Source organism: Carassius carassius, chromosome 37 (genome assembly GCF_963082965.1).
Source record: "Carassius carassius chromosome 37, fCarCar2.1, whole genome shotgun sequence".
NCBI lineage: Eukaryota > Metazoa > Chordata > Actinopteri > Cypriniformes > Cyprinidae > Carassius > Carassius carassius.
Genome location: NC_081791.1, coordinates 27,798,352 through 27,811,764, shown reverse-complemented (window position 1 = coordinate 27,811,764; position 13,413 = coordinate 27,798,352). Strand labels below are relative to the sequence as shown.

The 13,413-nt window shown below is 35.2% G+C and overlaps 1 protein-coding gene across 1 annotated transcript in view; it reads right to left on the bottom strand.

The window, feature by feature from the left end:
- LOC132118566 (collagen alpha-1(XXIV) chain-like) overlaps positions 1-13,413 on the bottom strand; it is a 96,068-nt gene that overhangs the window by 17,792 nt on the left and 64,863 nt on the right. The window contains exons 32-47 of the mRNA XM_059528508.1: positions 12,886-12,939; positions 11,579-11,632; positions 11,192-11,245; positions 10,566-10,619; positions 10,079-10,132; positions 9,175-9,282; positions 8,964-9,017; positions 8,551-8,658; positions 7,327-7,380; positions 6,956-7,009; positions 6,780-6,836; positions 6,603-6,656; positions 6,252-6,305; positions 5,760-5,813; positions 4,311-4,364; positions 4,117-4,224 (exon numbers count right to left, since the gene is read on the bottom strand). Coding sequence (XP_059384491.1) covers positions 4,117-4,224; positions 4,311-4,364; positions 5,760-5,813; positions 6,252-6,305; positions 6,603-6,656; positions 6,780-6,836; positions 6,956-7,009; positions 7,327-7,380; positions 8,551-8,658; positions 8,964-9,017; positions 9,175-9,282; positions 10,079-10,132; positions 10,566-10,619; positions 11,192-11,245; positions 11,579-11,632; positions 12,886-12,939 — 1,029 coding nt within the window. The remainder of the gene's footprint in view (positions 1-4,116; positions 4,225-4,310; positions 4,365-5,759; positions 5,814-6,251; positions 6,306-6,602; positions 6,657-6,779; positions 6,837-6,955; positions 7,010-7,326; positions 7,381-8,550; positions 8,659-8,963; positions 9,018-9,174; positions 9,283-10,078; positions 10,133-10,565; positions 10,620-11,191; positions 11,246-11,578; positions 11,633-12,885; positions 12,940-13,413) is intronic.

The window sequence follows — 13,413 nt, the reverse complement described above, 5'->3', positions numbered from 1 at the left end:
TCAGATGAAGTTGATGAAGCAGATGAACATCCAGAGAAGAGCTGCAATCCTTAAATAGGAGAGAGTTTTCATGCTTTTTTATTTTGATCATTACATCTTTCCCAGATGTCCATCCATGTTATTTCAGAGTCTTCAGCACTTTACTATTAATCTAACATGTGCAAATCAGTCAGAATAAACTCTTGAGCATAGTGAACATGGCTCTGGTACCACGGTACTCCCTTGTAGCCTGCTTTTAAATGGGCTCGTTATAAAAGCATCTGTCATTTGGCTGTTGGTTATATAACCACAGTGCTTTGTCTAAAATAAGGCTCTTATGAGCCTTCAGCGGCCGCTCTGCAGTCGTGGACTGCGTTTACACTCGGGACGGGAAGAAAGGGCTGAGAAATGAAAGATACAACAGCAAAATCACTTGAATGGGCCAATCATCTGTGAACGCTTAGCAGAGAAAAACCACCAAAATGAGTTACAGAACAGCGTCCATTCATCAGATGCAGAGAAATCAAGCAGCCAGTCCAGATTAATCATGTGAAGAACATCACATCAACATCAAATCAGCCTGATTTACATGAACATTTGATTAAAAGCCATTCATTTGCACACGTTATTCTGAAGAAAATAATATTTATCTTCACAGTCTTTCATCCAAGTGCAATGACTTTCCTGTTCATCACCAAGAAAAACGCCCTCATTTCTGTCTTGTATTCGGTGTTTCACTTACATCGAGGTGAAATGGGCTGCTTTGTGCTGATTTTTTTAGAGGATTCTGTGAAGCCTTGATTATTTCCAGATATTTTTACATTTGAATTGTGCAGAAAACTAGAATGTGGAAAAGTAGAAACAAAAATACAATTTTGGTTGAATTTAACATGCTAACATGAGAGATGATACATGCCATTCAACAAAACAATGGGCAGAGATCTTGCAATTTAATGCAGTAAAATCAAGTTTTCTCCAAATAAAAATACACAAAAAATTCACTTATAAACTAACAAACTTAAACTTATTTTTGTTTAGTTTAAGTTGAAGTACTAAAATATCAAACTAAAACCAAAATAAATAAAAAATATAAAAAAACATAGAAATATAAAAAAAAGGTAATAAAATATAGCAAATTTATTTAATTTAGTTGTCAAGGCAAAATGGAAAATGTTAATTTATTTTTGAATTTAAGTGCAAAAATAAATAAATAAATATAACAAACTTAAACATAATTAAAATGTAATTTTCAATAGTAATTTTTAATTATTTTAATTTAAAGTACTAAAATTACTACAAATATAAATATAAATAAATGTAAAAAAATTCTGTATTTACTGGCATTTGAAAAACAAACGAAAAAAGTTTTAGAAATTTAACTGAATGGAATTAAAAACAGAAAATATAAAAATTTAAAATTATTAATAATTTTTGTTTGAAAACTCAGGGGTTGAGTTTCAGTGTAAACAGATCAAAACAGAGACAAAATTATGGCATGGCTGCCCACATTCGCTCTTCATATCCTTGATGACCATGTAAACAATAACATCATGCTCATTGTTGTAACTGCATGGATGGTCATGTGACGTGTTTTCGGTTGTGTAGTGTGGACAGAGATCATTCTTGAAATGCAGTGAAAATGTCAGTGTAGACGAGGCCTTAGTCGTTCATGGAAAGCAGTTTCCTTGTAATCGTGTGTAAGCAAATGAAACTATCAGTGAATGTCTTTATATATTTTTTTTACATGTGTGTGTGTATTGGTTAGGGTTGCCCCCTTAATTGTCGACTAACTGTTAGTCGACCAGAAGAGGCTTGGTAGACCAAAATTTTATTAGTTGCTTGGTTCCAAAAAAAAATAAAAAATAAAATCCACAGGCAAAGGCATGCAGTGGCTGACAGATCGTTAACAACTGGTCTTTGTGGTAATACATGGCCACTCAATCTAATGTTAACCTGGAAAAATGTGGATTGTGGAAGCTGAGCAGTAGTGCAGGACAGAGAGAGGCTCCGGAGCAGCTACTGTCTCTTAAAATACTCCCTCATTTTTGCTCATACAGATTACAGAAATAAATGTTTTGAACCTGTAAAGACTTTACATTTATTTGTGTGCACTCACAATAAAAACAAAACATTGTGCTTTTGTAAAATAATGATAGCAAAACAAGATGCGCTTTCTGCCGACTCAGTCTCTGTGAACTTGAGTGTGAAATTCTGATACTTGACTTACAAAAAACAACAAACTTTCAATTGAACCAATTCAGAATGGAAAACAAATATTCTCAGATTATGTATTCTGTATGAAACATGCATACAGGTGCATCACTACTGCAGAGATGATGAGCCAGTGTTGACGACTTCCTCTCTTCAGACGAAAACAAAGAAAGCACTAGTGTATCAATAAATTATTTTAATGTTAATGCAGCTTCCACTGTTTTTCCCTGACACATTCACAATAATTTATTCTGCCGGTGCTGTGGCAAGCTTTATGCTTGTGCTTGAGAGCTTAAAAGCCTTTGTAGACAATTTAAGGCTCATTATTATGATTTAAATGGTTTATTAATAAATGTCTGATTAGTCGACTAATGCTTAAAATTAATGAGTACTAGTCGACCAGCAAAATCTTTAGTCGAGGGCAGCCCCGGTACTGGTTACTTCATTGGTTACTCACTGACCCCAAAGAAGTAGTTAATTACAGATCAATCTTGAACATCCCTTTTCTGTTCAAGATACTAGAAATGGTAGTATCCTTACAATGATATTCCTTCTCCTCTCCTTAGAGTTACAAATGACCTGCTCTTATCATTTGATCGTGGTTGTATCTCTCTGTTAGTGCTATTGGATCTTAGTATTGCATTCGACACTATTGACCACAAAATTATTTTGAATAGACTAGAAAACTTTGTTGGCATTAGTGGAAGTGCATTAGCATGGTTCAAATTATACTTATCTGAACTGAACAATTCGTAGCAGTGAATGAAGGTGTATCATATCGATCACAAGTGCAGTATGGAGTACCTCAAGGCTCCGTACTAGGGCCATTACTCTTCAAGATTTACTTATCTATGGGAGATATCATCAGGAAACACAGCATTAGCTTTCACGGTTATGCTGATGATACTGAGCTCTAAATTTCTTTGTGTCCAGGCGAAAAATACCAGTTTGAGAAAATAACAGGATGCATAGTCGATATAAAAAAACTAGATGACGAGTAATTTGTTACTGCTAAATTCTGAAAAAAAACAAACAAAAAAAAAAACAGAGGTGTTATGTAAAATCCTAGAACACTGTCTAAGACTTGATGTCTGCTCTGTCAATTCTTCGTCATCAGTTAGGAACCTAGGTGTGCTATTTGATAGCAATCTTTCCTTAGAAAGCCATGTTTCTAGCATTTGTAAAACTGAATTTTTCCATCAAAAACATATATCTAAATTACGACCTATGTTGTCAATGTCAAATGCAGAAACATTTATTAATGCGTTCCTGATCTCAAGGTTATATTTATTTAATGATTTATTGGGTAGTTGTTCTGAATGCTTAATAAACAAACTCAAGCTAGTCCAAGGACAACTAGATGAGCCCAGAGACACATCCACAGTCAAGAACTTGTCTCAGACAGCCACTGATAGAAGACCACAGCAACCGGATGAGTCCTCTGCACAATCTGACTTTGCTGCAACATGGAACAACCTGCTGGTTCGTCTGGCCAGAAGAGAACTGGCCTGGTTTCTCCCAAGGTTTTTTTCTCCATTCTGTCACCGATGAAGTTTTGGTTAATTGCCGCTGTCACCTCTGTCTTTCTTAGTTGGGGACACTTAATTTCCAGTGATATCGTCTTAACTTGATTGCACAGATACTATTTAAACTGAACTGAGCCGGATGATGACAAGACTAAATTCAATAAACTGCATTTAACTGAAAATTTAGTGTTTACTTTTGCATTATTGACACACTATTTTCCTATTTAATAATAATAATAATAATTCATTACATTTATATAGAGCTTTTCTGTTTTTCTAAGCACTCAAAGTGCTCTACATTGTAAGGGGGTATCTCCTCGTCCACCACCATTTAATACTGTAAAGCTGTTTTTAACAATCTTGTTAAAAGTGCTATATAAATAAAGGTGACTTGACTCACTGCTCGGCCTTTGGATCCAGGCAGACCCGGTAAACCAGGAAGACCAGGAAGACCATCAGAGCCCGGATACCCATCTGTCCCTCTGGGCCCCGGCAAACCAACCAGACCCTAAAACACAAGACAGATACATAAATCTTAAATGTTATGTAGGCCTATACATTTTTGCTAACAAAGACGTGGTGTAAAATACTCACTTCAGGACCTGGGGCTCCAGCAGGACCTTGGGATCCTTTCTTCCCAATGAGTCCCTAAGACACACACACACACACACACACACACACACACACACACACACACACACACACACTTATTCAAAACACTTATATAAATCTGTTACCTAAGAATGATTGGAGTGAATAAAAAGAAAGACTTTTCCATGCCGTGATAAAGAAATCGCTATAATCAGCTCTTATTCAAGCATCTCTAAACGCAAAATTCCTTTAATGCTCTGGATAACAAAAGAAATAAAAATAATAAAGTCACGCTGGGTAGACTTTCGCTGTGATTCTGTTTCGCTCAGGTTTTTAATGCTGTTCACTGGCTGATATCTGAATGGGATATTTATGATGGTAAATGTGGCTCTACCAATGTTTACAGGAGCTTTCCAGGATGGATTTGCAAAAAGAAAAAAGGAGACAAAAGGATATAGAATTAACTCTGTTACACAACGTGTTTTTATACTGCAGAGGTGACCTGCCATTGACTTCTGTTGATTTTAAATGAATCTATTTACGTTTGCTACAGTCTGACCCTCATCTTTTGCCATTTTTAGATTCATAAAACACTAGCATATTGCTTACTGAATATTCAGACTACTATTTTTTTAAACTATGTAAAGTATGCAGTATGAAGATTTTTTCAAATGTTAAAAATGCTATATTGATGTCACATGACCTCGCTATGTTGTATGCTTAATTCTTGAAAATACATAGTGCTATTTTGCATTTTAGCGCAATTTAAGTATAAAGATAGGGTTACTTTTGGCAGTTTTTATTTTACCAACACTGAAAACTGAAGTTAAAGCACAATGTAATATACAGAAGCATACCAGGATAACTATAGTTAACTAAAACATTAAAACATAAAAAAAGAATAATTATTTAAAATTAAATATAAAAATGTTAAACTTATTTTATTTTAGCTAGTTGCCTAGGAAAAAGTTTTTTTTTTTGTATTTTTCATTTTCTGTTTCATTTCAGTTAAAGTTTTTGTTTTTATAAATTTTTATTCATATTTCTTTTTGTAAACATGCATTTAATATTTTTTATTCATTTTCATTGAGTTTTAGATTTAGTTATTTTAGCACATCAAAATTCTTCTTAAGAATGTTCTTATGTTTTTTTTAAGGATTGTTCTTAAGACAAAACTTAAGAAGAATTCTAATTCTAAAAGAATCTTCTTAAAAATCATCGTAAATAACTTCTTAAAGTTAGGATTTCCCCACATACAGTAGTCACACATACCAGAAGCGTCTACTCGGAAGATTTGGAATTTATCTTAAGAAATTTCTTAACTTATTTCTTAAGAAGATTTTCGTAAGTCTGACTCTAGGTGTTTCATGCATACAGAAACAAACACAAACTGCACACAGTATATGAACTACACACAGCATAAATAGTGTAAGTAGTGTGCTAGTCACAAACCTGAACTCCCTTCTCGCCTATGGGTCCTGCTTCACCAGGAAACCCGGGAGATCCCTGTAAAAAAAGATTTGTTTTTTGTGCGTTTGTGAATTGTGATTGAAAATTTCCTTTTTGCAAAAAGGCACTTCAGTGTGATGTTCCACCGGTCTGGAGACGTGTGGCCGGTGTCCAAAATTAACCAAAGTAAAAAACTACAAACATTAGCTTTGGCATGTCAAATTTTCCAGCAAATTAATAAAAAGAGTTATACTTCAAAAAAATCTGTGTTCCAAATCTAGTGAGCCACCTGCCTAGACAGCATTTTAAGGCATCAAAGGGTGCAACTTCTGATGCAAAGACATGCATCAAACAGATACCACATGCAAAGGTCAAACTATATAGTAAGCTGAATTTCCACTGCACTGTTAGAGTGATGCACTGACTGCTGTCTATGTAGGTGGACAGCGGCAGTTTTGGATCAGAGCTGCAGTGTTGGTCACACATCAGACTTACAGGAGATCCCTGCTGACCGATCGCTCCACGGACACCTGTGACGCCTGCATGACCCTAAATACACACACACACACACACACACACACACACACATTACTGCAGTTGACATAAAAAAAAAAAAAAATGAATGCGAGTGTTGAAAATGACTGTTAGTGATGAAAACAGGTCTGCAGCGCTGCAGGATCCAGACCAGCTCAGTCTAGATCAACTGTAAGGAAATCATCTGAAGAACAATCAGCAAAAGAGCACAACCAGTGTCTCTGGTGCTCCAAAAAAAGTAACAATTAAGGTAGCTAGTAAAGAGGAATGCTTTTTACAAAGCATGAAATTCCTCCTTACGGAGACACTAACCTGATATCCTTCATCTCCTGGCTCCCCACGTTCACCCTTCTCCCCTGGAGCGCCCTATACACACAGAAAAAATGATATGTTGTCTTATTTCTGATGTAAATGTCACCATCTCTTTATTTACTGATTTCAGTCCAGGTGTTGCACAAAAACAGGAAGTTAAAGGAAATTAAGACCTACTGGTTCACCTAAGGGCCCGGGTGGTCCTGCCATTTTACTGTCTTCTCCTGGGTAACCCTGAAAAACACACATAAGCAGTCAAACCTATATTTTACAGATTTTAAGCATTATATATAACTCAAATATGGCATTTAGACTGAGATTATCATTTAAAATATAAGAATATGCTTAATAACCTTTTCTCCCTTTAGTCCCGGGGGGCCTGCTGGACCTTGCTTACCAGTGTGACCCTATAGTTAAAGAAAAACAGTGAAGATAACAATAAAGATAACAATAGACAATTTCCTTGTCTAATCCAAAGTAATGAACGATGATAGATGGACTGGGCTGAATAAACGGCAGATATTTGAAGGTTTTTATATAGTTAATCGATAATCATGTAGACGTCGGTATACGTTCACAAAAATGTTTAAATAAATAGTGAAAGACTCCTTTATTCAAACATATGCAAAAACAAATAAGGGGTTCACTCCCAAAACCTTCTGCAAATGTGAGTGTGGTTTTGTAAGCATTCATAAGTAAATATATTTGTATGCATGAAACTCACTGTGAAACCTTGAAGTCCTGGCTCTCCCTGAGGTCCCATAGCTCCTGGTCGACCCTGATAGGTAATGAACAAAACACACACATGTACGTTAGCTTGTTTTTTTGTGGAATACTCATCTTACCTCAACAAATAATCTGCTAAAAATAACCTGAGTTTCCTGAGCTAAAAAACACATATTTGGATGGAGTCTTAAAAAAATGACTCCTGCTGCTCATCCCATTATGACTTCTCGGAAAACCATTTGCTTATGAAAACAAGACGCTAAGTTTCCCCAGCTACACTTGTTTTTACATTTCAACAATGTCGTTAAACTATGAGGGAACAGCAGGGACAAAATAAAACAATCCCAGACATTTTCTCTGCTTATAAAATCCGGCCTAAAACCATCAACTCAGCAGGTGCTTAACTCCATTGTACAAGAAAAGCATATTAGTCCCTAGTATCTCTAATGGCATTAGTGTACATCCCATCAAAAAGCTTTGGTTCAATTCCAAATACTGCAAATGTTTACACCCGCCTTAATTCAGCCTGTAAAAGCAGCAACTTTAAGGATAAAACTCAATCCCAGCATGTTAGAACATTATTACGGTCTTCTTACTCAATAATACAAATTTCCCATTGTTAATAAATTCCATGCATCTATTCCTCTCATTCAGAATCAGAATCAGAATCAGAATGAGCTTTATTGCCAGGTATGTTCACACATACGAGGAATTTGTTTTCGTGACAGAGCTCCGCAGTGCAACATACCAGCGACAGAACAAAAAACACAATAAGGAATAAAAAATACAAAAAAATACAAATAGGTGGGTAAGGATTGACAATATACAAATTGACAATGTATGGCAGGTATATTAAAATGAGCATTTATGTATTTACATGTATATTATGTGGAAAAGTTTTAACTGTACGCTAAGTATGTGTGTTGGATAAATAAGTGTATGTGTATATAAATATAAATATAAGTAGTGTAGTGTGTTCCATGTATGTACATGTATATTATGTGCAAAAGATTTAAGTGTACGCTAAGTATGTGTGTTGGATAAAAAGTGTAGTGTATATAAATATAAATAGTGTAGTGTGTCCCACTGTATTGTTTTGCACTGCTATTACAGTCCCTTTGTGATGGTGATTAAGTTACTTAATCATCTTTGGGATTTGCACAGCTATTTCTCAACGATCAGAAAGTTTGAAGGGATGTGTGAAAGGAGAAAGCACACTTACTGCAGGTCCTCTGGTCCCACGAGCACCTTTGAGTCCTCTCTCCCCCGTCTGTCCGATTTCGCCAGATGAACCCATTTCTCCCAAGTGACCTGGTGGCCCTTTTTCACCCTATCAAAGAGTAAAGAGTAAATATCAATGAGCAGGGCTGGTTTGAGTTGTTTACAAGTGAGAATGACATGAAGAAAAGAGACTGTATTGTGAAAATACAGGACAGAATGCATCCAAAACAAACCAAAGTGAAAAAGAGTTCCACAGGGCTCTATTCTAGGTCCTTTTTTTTTTGCAGAATAGTCTGTAAACACTACTGTTTCCATCTTTGTGCAATTCAAAAGAAATGGTCCCAATTATTGTTTGAATGCTATTTAATTCAAATTAGTTGCCATAATTTATTTTAATCTACAAGTTGTGGTTACCTTTTTTCCTGGACGTCCTCGTTTACCCGGCAGACCCTGTTTGCCCTCAGGTCCCTGAAGAAGAAACATCTGCCTTAACTTCACATTATCAGAATAAATTTCATGCTCAAAATCATCATCATCAAATTTAATCTCAAAATACATTTTGTCCACTATACACAACAAAATGACAAATGCAGATTAGACACACTCCATCACTTTCATCACTCACCGGGAAGCCCTTTTTCCCAAAATCTCCAGGAGGTCCTATTGGGCCAAAGTCACCAACCTCGCCCCTTTCTCCGGCTTCTCCCAATGGTCCATGATTGCCTGGCTCACCCTGAGAGTTATAACAGAATAAAAACAAATCTTAAAGTAGAATTTTTTTCAAAAAATTTGTGGGTTTTGGAAATCAACAAAATATGGTCAATAAAACCCAAAATGTACCCAAGTGTATACTAGGCCAACCAAAGAAAATAATCACCGCAAACAGTTTTTACACAACTTGTGTACCTTCAAACATTTGAAGGATTTACTTTGTAATTATTCATGAAATTTACTAGCAACTTCTGAGTGAAACCTTATAAAGAAATGGCAAGTAACACTGAATTAAACATGAAATTTTCAAATAGAAAAAAAAGCATTTTCTTGTAAAGATGTACTCCAATAAGCTGTTTTTTATTTAGTTATTTATATATCTCTGATAAATTAATTTTGACAGAATAGTGATAAAAACTGCCATAAAATGTTTTATGAGGCAACAGGTTTGTGCAACAACACATTGTGCATTTCTCATCATTCTCTAAAAAAGATCAAATAGAAAATTAAATACAAAAATGTAATAAATGAAATAAAATGCTAAAGTAGTAAAGGTTCAACCAAAATCTTACATTTTGTTGCATTAGAGCTAGCAAGAATTTTAAAATGCTTAATTTTATAAAAAAATAAAAATCACTTGAACTTGTAAAAGCATTCATGTCGCTCAAATGATAAAAGCATGCTGCTAGCAATGCTTGATCATGGGTTTGATATCCAGGAAATGCATGATAATATGTTATAATGCAATGCAAGTCATTTTGGATGAATGCATCAATGTAAATGCAAATGCACGTAAGAAACTTAATCTACAGTCTCACCTTTGGTCCGTCCTTCCCTTGATGCCCGTCCTCTCCAGATGGCCCTGGAGGACCCTTAAAAAACAGTAACATGTAAGACCAGAAAAAATCTTCATGGGATTTATCCCAAAAACCAAATTAAACTGTGGCAGAAATGTGCTTATTTGTTTTTCCAATTAACTGTTACAGACATTTTTATTTGTATTACTAAATCAACAAATCTATTAGCAAGGGGGTGAAATATGAGCTGGAAAAATGCATGACAGATTTCATGAGATTCACTCGGGTAGGACGCTGCTCCCGACGTCATAATATCCAATAACAAACGCAGAGAATTGCTAGAATAATTGAGTAACCATAGACAAAGGCGTCCAGTGTGTGTGAGCCTGAGGGTCCTTCTGTCAGATTATTGACACTGTTGGATCACGTCAGTTAAAGCAATGAAACTGCACTGACGGATCACGTTCACTCTAATGTTTTGGAGAGAGAATGAGGTTGCTTTGCTCACTCTGATGCCCGGTTGGCCCAGATCACCCTCCTCTCCGACAGGCCCCATTTTACCCTGGAAAAAGACAGAAAGACAGTTGCAAATGCCAGCAGTTCCCACTTTAATACTGTTATTATTGGAGCTTGTCAGTAGATATAATCAATTTCCATTGCATTTCAATGCAAACAGCAGCTTGGACATTCTGCATAAGAATTGGACATTCTGCGTTAGAAATATGGTCATTTTGAATCACTTTAAACCTTATAAAGACTACTGTATCATTTTTTTTCCAGTATAATTGTTCAAACATCCACCTTGAGCCTCGCATGTCTTGTTGATGTCAAATTACTGATTTTTATCAAGTAAACGACAGAATAACTGCAGTAATATTTCCAGATGAATGCTTACTGGACCGAAGCAACTTTATTTGATTCTCCATTAATCATGTTTTAGATAATTAGTGAGTCTCAATTTAGATTAGACTATATGAGCTATAAAAGCCTGATGCTGTTGATATAAAACTCCACAATAAACACATTTTCAAAATTTATTTTAATATTTTAATTTTAAGTTTCAATCATCTGTTCCATTTCAATTTCCCTTTCTGTCTATCGTTTCATGTCAGGCTTTACAGGGTTTTGCCTCACCTTGATTCCAGGTTCACCCACAGGCCCCTGCTCTCCTTCAGGTCCTTGAGGTCCCTGTGCATACACAAAAGAGGGAAAAACACCAGCAGATGATAACAAGAAGTCAACATAACACGTGTACTCCTATATCAAGCTCTAAACACAGGAATAATGCTCAATTAAATAGCCTGCAACATAATTAATTTACTAAATTATTCAAATGTGCTTTTATTATTAACGGTTCTGCTGTGCACCATGTTGTTTTGCATTATGTCATCTATATTGAATTCAGTATTATATAACTCTGCACTGTACCAAATTATCCCTTATTTAAGTTGCATGTTTTTGCATAATTGAACACAGAAGAAATCCATTGCACACAAAAATTAATTTTTTTTCAGGAAGTACCTCGTAACCTTGCTCTCCATCTGGTCCCGGGTCCCCCGGAGGGCCTCTGGAGCCCTAAACAATCAAATGAACATGAAATAAATATGAAGTCATGCACAATTCAAACACTTTTCCCATAAACGGTCTTGATTTGATATTATAAATGAGATTAACAAGAATTGCTCTTGGCGCAGAATGAGAAGAGATCTTTCAATTACGCCTGGCTATAGGGATGAATTTCACTGTGAATGTTTTAATGCACACGTGAACAGCATAAAAGTGTGGATTCATGTTTAAATGTGTGCATGAGCGTGTGTCAACACGAGGACAGTGAGATGCACATGGCATCAAAGACTGGAAGGTTTAGATGTAATGACTCAATGCCACAACGAACAGTGAAACGCCTCACAAACCCTCTCAGGGCTTCACATCATGACTTACATGTGTTGTACAGAAAAGATGCATCAACGAGTCACGTCATGCATGCTTGCTGAGACTATACACAGCACATTTCTGAAGTTTAAGCACATTGCCGGCCATATGAACACAATGTGCAGTGCAAACATGTATCCTTCAGTTGATGCAGTTTTGCATCTTTATTTTTACTTATTTACATACAATCTACACTCAGTCGTGCTTATTGCAGTCCAAAACTGTGTTTTATTTAAATATGACATGCAGTTAACTTAATCACATTGTTATAGTTTAAACTAAAGGCTAAAACTACTGAAAAAAAATTTTGCTAATGGAAATAAAGCTGAAATGAAATGTAATGTAATTAAAAATGAATGAAAATTAGAAGTGTAAGCACTAAAATGACTTAAAATAAATCTGAAATAAAATCAAAGCTACATAAAAATGTTTAAATCTAATGAAAATGACAAAATATTCTACAAAATAAAAAAAATAAGTTGAGTAAAATAGGATTTCAACTAAAATACAGCTAATATGTGTGTTTGTGTGTGAGTGTGTGTGTGTGTGTGTGTGTGTGTGTGTGTGTGTGTGTGTGTGTGTGTGTGTGAGTGAATTATGTTTGAAAATAAATGAGAAAAAACATTTAAAAGTAATAAAAGTTTTCAACAAAATTACTAAAACTTAAACTAAAAAAAGAAAATTGAAAATATAAAAATGATTAAATTACAAATCACACACACACACACACAAATACTATAATATATATTATATAGTATACTATAATGCTAAACTAACACTAAACCTGGCACTATATGTGCTGCTATAAAGCTGAATCATGCATAATAAGTCTTTTTAATTTTCTACATAAGAACAGCTCTATTTATGTAACGGAGGCTCGTTTGAGTAACACTCACAGGTTCACCTGGACGACCTTTTTCACCTGTGCTCCCGGGAGGACCTGCTTTACCCTGCAAAACACACACACACACACACAGTGGACATATGTGACTCATACACATGTTAAGACATCATATAATCAGATTACACATTATTCCGTTTAAAAAAACAGATCAGAAATAGCACACATGAGATCTCTCTTATATCATGTTCGGAGCTGCTTGCCACATTCATTTTTACAGCTCTGAACTTATACTGGCCAGACAAACGACTCATTTGAGTGTTTTGATATTTCCAAAGGCGTTTTAGAAGAAAAATTAATACTTAAATGACACCTACTGTATATTAGCTATGAAAGAGTAAAATCGGAGCAGTGCAAGAACACCAATATTAACATGGGCTTCATAAAACAAACCAAAAAAAAGGCATCACGATAAATCCACTCAGGGAGTATTTTAAGGCATGAACCTGGTTTATAATCGACTAGTTTTAAAGTTTTTAATATTCAAATATAATAGTATTTATTTAAAATAAGACAATATTTT